Source organism: Pecten maximus, chromosome 2 (genome assembly GCF_902652985.1).
Source record: "Pecten maximus chromosome 2, xPecMax1.1, whole genome shotgun sequence".
Taxonomy (NCBI): domain Eukaryota; kingdom Metazoa; phylum Mollusca; class Bivalvia; order Pectinida; family Pectinidae; genus Pecten; species Pecten maximus.
Window position 1 is genome coordinate 31,776,712 of NC_047016.1, and position 9,064 is coordinate 31,785,775.

General features: G+C 41.5%; 1 protein-coding gene across 1 annotated transcript; it reads right to left on the reverse strand.

The window, feature by feature from the left end:
- Nucleotides 1-5,222: 5,222 nt before the first annotated feature.
- LOC117342466 lies at nucleotides 5,223-7,154 on the reverse strand. Its single transcript, XM_033904635.1, has one exon. It carries the CDS (start codon nucleotides 7,152-7,154, stop codon nucleotides 5,223-5,225), a length of 1,932 nt encoding a protein of 643 aa, XP_033760526.1.
- Between the last annotated feature and the right edge of the window lie 1,910 nt (nucleotides 7,155-9,064).

A 9,064-nucleotide genomic window follows, 5' to 3' on the forward strand; every position in this document is an offset into this window, starting at 1 on the left:
CGCCTTTATTACACCGTCTATGTGTCTGACGGACGTCCAAGTTCCGCTTTAATTACACCGTCAGTGTGTCTGATTGACGTCGAGTTCAGCCTTAATTACACCGTCGATGTGTCTGAAGGCCGGTTATGTTATGCCGTAGGTACACCGTTAACGTGTCTGATGGACGTCAAGTTCAGCCTTAATTACGCCGTCAATGTGTCTGAAGGCCAGTTATGTTAGGTACATCGTGACTGTGTCTGACGGACGTCGAGTTCCGCCTTTATTACATCGTCAATGTGTCTGACGACCGGTTATGTTATGCCGTAGGTACACCGTCAATGAGTCTGACGGCCGGTTATGTATAGGTACACCGTCAATGTGTCTGACGGCCGGTTATGTATAGGTACACCGTCAATGTGTCTGACGGCCGGTTATGTATAGGTACACCGTCAATGTGTCTGACGGCCGGTTATGTATAGGTACACCGTCAATGTGTCTGACGGCCGGTTATGTTATGCCGTAGGTACACCGTCAATGTGTCTGAAGGCCGGTTATGTTATGCCGTAGATACACCGTTAATGTGTCTGATGGACGTCGAGTTCGCCTTAATCACATCGTCAATGTGTCTGACGGACGGTCGTTCACGGTTTTGCGGTAAACAGAAGGTAAACATTCTGTATGACGGCTATCACGGCGGCCAAACACAAACTGTTAAGGTGTCGATAGCCGCTGTAAGGTTATATATGTCACCCGATAAAGCCGTAATGTACACCGATCACCTGTCAATCACCTTTCCGTCGAACTAATCAGTGTAGCACTCTGTGGAGACATTTGACATCTACCCCACTATCAATATATAAATAAACTAAACACTTGTTAACGAGGCATTCATGTTTGTATTATAACGAATTACATCCATTGACATTTGAATCAAGCGGGCGGTTCCCATGGAACAGATTTTTTTGGGGAAAGTATGCATATGATATTTCAACCGATGTGTAGCATAGGAGAGTAACGTGTGAGAATAAAAACATGAACTTCATAAGAAATGATCATTTTTAAAAAGCCATGCATGTACAAACTACAGAAGAGTAGACATATCAATGCGAATATCACCAGAAGAAACCTTTAAAGGGAAAGTCTTTGTTTGAATAAAGCTAAGCAATAAAATCAAAATTAAACTTACTGAAAATATGTATTTTTTCCAAATAGTAAAAGTTATAATCTTAACATGAATAAGACTGTTTTACTCTCAAGATAAACCAAAGTTCTTCGAGTATGAAGTCCTGGAAATTCTTAATTCGACCCGAAGTATCACTTAATACCGCAAAACCATAAGTTTTTGTATACGATACGCATTTTCCCTGTATATTTCGTTGTTGATTTCATTACATGTAGGCATAAACACTCGTATGATCACCGTTCGGACATAAATTCCATCAACAGAAATTGTGCATGTTTCTGATGTGCGAAGGTGTATTATTTGTCTCTTGTACCGGGGATTGTCAATATTGTGTGTATGTGGCTTCAGAGGACACAAAGTCAATACAGAACTTGGACTTGCTTTGTAAGTAAGCAATGGTGAGATCTGACGGAACTGTCCGTCAAATTGCCTGACGTATGGTGTTGGGGCCAGAGGAAACTCGGGTAAGGACAAGGATCGAATACACTTACATATATCGTATCCATGTAGTAGATAAATTGAGTTTAGATGAAGTTTATACCTAGCACATAGTTAACAAGTTCGAGCATCAGTCATAACCGTGTCTTTGTTGCCCAGCTGGTCAGTGTTAAGTAGGCATATCTAGCCGAGCTTGACCAGTGGTACTAACAATACACTGGTCAGTGATACTCATTAACGCCACTATCTATACTAATGTGACGTCCGTCTATTGTGTTTCGTTGATTGTCTTCGTCGTCAACCCCGAGTTGAAGCGATGAAGGGGGCATTGTGTAAATATCAACGTATTAACACTTTATGCTAGATACACGTACTTCTCTGGACGTAACAGTTAGCACTGCTCACAAAGTGTGGGGTACACCGTCACATCACCTACATATCTAACTGTGGTCAACTTTGATCAACGTAAAAATGTGGGCGAATGATGTAAAAACAAACTATACATCGACTGTGGATTGAAAATTCTTAGCAAGTCCCCGCAGATAAAAAAAAACTGGTCCCCACCTAAGCCCAAAGGTTACATAAATTAAATGTTTGCCACCGTTTCAAGTACAAATCATGATTATGTAACTAACTATATTTTTTTCACTAAATAAAAGAACGACCAAATATTTATTTATTTACCGTATATCTCCTTACACTAAGTTACATTAAGTTACCACTTCACAACTGTACATCTGCTTACACTAAGTTACCACTACACAACCGTACATCTCCTTACACTAAGTTACCACTACACAACCGTACATCTCCTTACACTAAGTTACCACTACACAAACGTACATCTCCTTACACTAAGTTACCACTACACAACTGTACATCTCCTTACACTAAGTTACCACCACACAACCGTACATCTCCTTACACTAAGTTACCACTACACAACCGTACATCTCCTTACACTAAGTTACCACCACACAACCGTACATCTCCTTACACTAAGTTACCACTACACAAACGTACATCTCCTTACACTAAGTTACCACTACACAACCGTACATCTCCTTACACTAAGTTATAACTACACAAACGTACATCTCCTTACACTAAGTTATAACTACACAAACGTACATCTCCTTACACTCAGTTACACAACACAACCGTACATCTCCTTACACTCAGTTACACAACACAACCGTACATCTCCTTACACTCAGTTACCACTACACAACCGTACATCTCCTTACACTAAGTTACCACTACACAACCGTACATCTCCTTACACTCAGTTACACAACACAACCGTACATCTCCTTACACTAAGTTACCACTACACAACCGTACATCTCCTTACACTCAGTTACACAACACAACCGTACATCTCCTTACACTAAGTTACCACTACACAACCGTACATCTCCTTACACTAAGTTACCACTACACAACTGTACATCTCCTTACACTAAGTTACCACTACACAACCGTACATCTCCTTACACTAAGTTACCACTACACAACTGTACATCTCCTTACACTAAGTTATAACTACACAACCGTACATCTCCTTACACTAAGTTACCACTACACAACCGTACATCTCCTTACACTAAGTAACCACTACACAACCGTACATCTCCTTACACTAAGTTACCACTACACAACCGTACATCTCCTTACACTAAGTTACCACTACACAACCGTACATCTCCTTACACTAAGTTACCACTACACAACCGTACATCTCCTTACACTAAGTTACCACTACACAACTGTACATCTCCTTACACTAAGTTATAACTACACAACCGTACATCTCCTTACACTAAGTAACCACTACACAACCGTACATCTCCTTACACTCAGTTACCACTACACAACCGTACATCTCCTTACACTAAATTACCACTACACAACTGTACGTCTCCTTACACTAAGTAAATAATACACAACCGTACATCTCCTTACACTAAGTTATAATTACACAACCGTACATATCCTTACACTGAGTTACCACTATACAGCCGTACATCTCCTTACACTAAGTTACCATTACACAACCGTACATCTCCTTACACTAAGTTACCACTACACAACCGTACATCTCCTTAAACTAAGTTACCACTACACAACCGTACATCTCCTTACACTAAGTTACCACTACACAACCGTACATCTCCTTACACTAAGTTATAACTACACAACCGTACATCTCCTTACACTAAGTTACCACTACACAACCGTACATCTCCTTACACTAAGTTATAACTACACAACCGTACATCTCCTTACACTAAGTTATAACTACACAAACGTACATCTCCTTACACTAAGTTATAACTACACAACCGTACATCTCCTTACACTAAGTTACCACTACACAACTGTACATCTCCTTACACTAAGTTACCACTACACAACTGTACATCTCCTTACACTAAGTTATAACTACACAACCGTACATCTCCTTACACTAAGTTATAATTACACAACCGTACATCTCCTTACACTAAGTTACCATTACACAACTGTACATCTCCTTACACTAAGTTACCACTACACAACCGTACATCTAACACTGAGCACTTTACACATTCGTACTGTACTGGGATGATGTTAGGCCCGGACCGATCTGTATACATCATAGATATTACACACAAGATGCATGTTGTCACTGAGCACTGGAAACACAAAGGAAAAAAACAACAACAAATAATTCACCATTTAACACGTAGATTGATATATGTACAAGTAATCAAGTGTTATAACAAACAGTTCTATTTGTTACTGTAACTACTGGTAATTTGCAATTTCTTAAACAAAGTTCTTCAGGATTACAGACGCCGATGGCCATTACCATAGAGATGACCATGCTCTCTTGGAGAAGTCGCCCCTAGCAAGGTACCAACCTGCAGGGACCCGTAGGCTCTGGACTGAGCCCACGTGCCACGCGCTACACCGTCCTAATTAGGCAGATACATGCCAACTCACTGTAACAGCGTGGTCAGAAGGACCTTTTCATAGCGTTACGTTATCACTATCACAACCACTTAAATCAATTATACGCATGCTCAAAACAATAATGACATGCGTAATGACGGGGTTCAAACCTATAAAGGAACGGTTGCACGTGCGATGGGCGCGCTCAAAATGGAATCGACTTTCGTTAAGTTCAGGCATCGCTTAAAATTGATCAGAAAATGATTGCAAATACGTCATTATGAATTCAAATGCGAATTGTAGCAACGCATTAAACTGTAACAAGGGTCCATGATGCGCCATCACTATCGATCTACCCTCTTCACTCCTCTCAAACCCCCTCCCCAACTCTAACAAGGACCAATACTACCCCGTCGGAAACGTCATCGAACTCTTGACATCCTAACCGAATAATGACAGAAGTTTCCGACCTTATACATATCACTCTCATTACGGAATATACCGACACTATTCACGAGTACAAAATCACCGCTAGAAAATATTGGTAGTCCATGATGGCTGATGTACATCGTAAAAAGACGCGAAACGATGACGTCAAATGATGGAAAAGTGAAATATCCACAAAGCGAAAAGACACCAAACTTAAGTACGAAAACAGGCGTCATTATAATCATGGGTGTCTACTTTACCTAGGTCTCGTCCAATGCCATATCAGTTCGTCTTGGCAATATGTCAAGGTCATACTGGACATATTGTCACACCACTTTGTCATACTGGACACATTGTCACACCACTTTGTTATACTGGACACATTGTCACACCACTTTGTTATACTGGGCACATTGTCACACCACTTTGTCATACTGGACACATTGTCACACCACTTTGTCTTACAGGCCACATTGTCACGCCACTTTGTCATACTGGACACATTGTCACACCACTTTGTCTTACAGGCCACATTGTCACGCCACTTTGTCATACTGGACACATTGTCACACCACTTTGTTATACTGGGCACATTGTCACACCACTTTGTCATACTGGACATATTGTCACACCACTTTGTCATACTGGACACATTGTCACACCACTTTGTCATACTGGACATATTGTCACACCACTTTGTTATACTGGGCACATTGTCACACCACTTTGTCATACTGGACATATTGTCACACCACTTTGTTATACTGGGCACATTGTCACACCACTTTGTTATACTGGGCACATTGTCACACCACTTTGTCATACTGGACACATTGTCACACCACTTTGTCTTACAGGCCACATTGTCACGCCACTTTGTCATACTGGACACATTGTCACACCACTTTGTCTTACAGGCCACATTGTCACGCCACTTTGTCATACTGGACACATTGTCACACCACTTTGTTATACTGGGCACATTGTCACACCACTTTGTCATACTGGACATATTGTCACACCACTTTGTCATACTGGACACATTGTCACACCACTTTGTCATACTGGACATATTGTCACACCACTTTGTTATACTGGGCACATTGTCACACCACTTTGTCATACTGGACATATTGTCACACCACTTTGTCATACTGGACACATTGTCACACCACTTTGTCATACTGGACACATTGTCACACCACTTTGTTATACTGGGCACATTGTCACACCACTTTGTCATACTGGACATATTGTCACACCACTTTGTCATACTGGACACATTGTCACACCACTTTGTCATACTGGGCACATTGTCACACCACTTTGTCATACTGGACACATTGTCACACCACTTTGTCTTACAGGCCACATTGTCACGCCACTTTGTCATACTGGACACATTGTCACACCACTTTGTCATACTGGACATATTGTCACACCACTTTGTCATACTGGACACATTGTCACACCACTTTGTCATACTGGGCACATTGTCACACCACTTTGTCATACTGGACACATTGTCACACCACTTTGTCATACTGGACATATTGTCACACCACTTTGTCATACTGGACATATTGTCACACCACTTTGTCATACTGGACATATTGTCACACCACTTTGTCATACTGGACATATTGTCACACCACTTTGTCATACTGGACACATTGTCACACCACTTTGTCATACTGGACATATTGTCACACCACTTTGCCATACTGGACACATTGTCACACCACTTTGTCATACTGGACATATTGTCACACCACTTTGTCATACTGGACATATTGTCACACCACTTTGTCATACTGGACATATTGTCACACCACTTTGTCATACTGGACATATTGTCACACCACTTTGTCATACTGGACATATTGTCACACCACTTTGTCATACTGGACACATTGTCACACCACTTTGTCATACTGGACATATTGTCACACCACTTTGTCATACTGGACATATTGTCACACCGTTTGTCATTGTCACAACACTTAGTCATACTGGACATATTGTCACACCACTTTGCCATACTGGACACATTGTCACACCACTTTGTCATACTGGACATATTGTCACACCACTTTGTCATACTGGACCCATTGTCACACCACTTTGTCATACTGGACACATTGTCACACTTTGTCATACTGGACACATTGTCACACCACTTTGTCATACTGGACACATTGTTGTATCACTTTGTCATACTGGACCCATTGTCACACCACTTTGTCATACTGGACACATTGTCACACTTTGTCATACTGGACACATTGTCACACCACTTTGTCATACTGGACACATTGTTGTATCACTTTGTCATACTGGACACATTGTCACACCACTTTGTCATATTGGACACATTGTCACACCACTTTGTCATACTGGACACATTGTTGTATCACTTTGTCATACTGGACACATTGCCACACCACTTTGTCATACTGAACACATTGTCACACCACTTTGTTATACTGGACACATTGTCGTATCACTTTGTCATACTGGACACATTGTCACACCACTTTTTCATACTGGACACATTGTTGTATCCCTTTGTCATACTGGACACATTGTCACACCACTTTGTCATACTGGACACATTGTCACACCACTTTGTCATTATTGACACATTGTCACACCACTTTGCCATACTGAACACATTGCCACACCACTTTGTTATACTGGACACATTGTCACACCACTTTGTTATACTGGACACATTGTCACACCACTTTGTCATACTGGACACATTGTCACACCACTTTGTTATACTGGACACATTGTCACACCACTTTGTCATACTGGACACATTGTCACACCACTTTGTCATACTGGACACATTGTCACACCACTTTGTTATACTGGACACATTGTCGTATCACTTTGTCATACTGAACACATTGTCACACCACTTTGTCATACTGGACACATTGTCACACTTTGTCATACTGGACACATTGTCACACCACTTTGCCATACTGAACACATTGCCACACCACTTTGTCATACTGGACCCATTGTCACACCACTTTGTCATACTGGACACATTGTCACACCACTTTGTCATACTGGACACATTGTCACACCACGCTGTCATACTGGACACATTGTCACACCACGCTGTCATACTGGACACATTGTCACACCACTTTGTCATACTGGACACATTGTCACACCACTTTGTCATACTGGACACATTGTCACACCACGCTGTGATACTGGACACATTGTCACACCACTTTGTCTCACTGGACACATTGTCACACTTTGTCATACTGGACACATTGCCACACCACGCTGTCATACTGGACATATTGTCACACCACTTTGTCATACTGGACACATTGTCATACCACTTTGTCATACTGGACATATTGTCATACTGGACACATTGTCACACCACTTTGTCTCACTGGACACATTGTCGTATCACTTTGTCATACTGGACACATTGTCACACCACTTTGTCATACTGGACACATTGTCACACTTTGTCATACTGGACACATTGTCGTATCACTTTGTCATACTGAACACATTGTCACACCACTTTGTCATACTGGACACATTGTCACACTTTGTCATACTGGACACATTGTCACACCACTTTGCCATACTGAACACATTGCCACACCACTTTGTCATACTGGACCCATTGTCACACCACTTTGTCATACTGGACACATTGTCACACCACTTTGTCATACTGGACACATTGTCACACCACGCTGTCATACTGGACACATTGTCACACCACGCTGTCATACTGGACACATTGTCACACCACTTTGTCATACTGGACACATTGTCACACCACTTTGTCATACTGGACACATTGTCACACCACGCTGTGATACTGGACACATTGTCACACCACTTTGTCTCACTGGACACATTGTCACACTTTGTCATACTGGACACATTGCCACACCACGCTGTCATACTGGACATATTGTCACACCACTTTGTCATACTGGACACATTGTCATACCACTTTGTCATACTGGACATATTGTCATACTGGACACATTGTCACACCACTTTGTCTCACTGGACACATTGTCGTATCACTTTGTCATACTG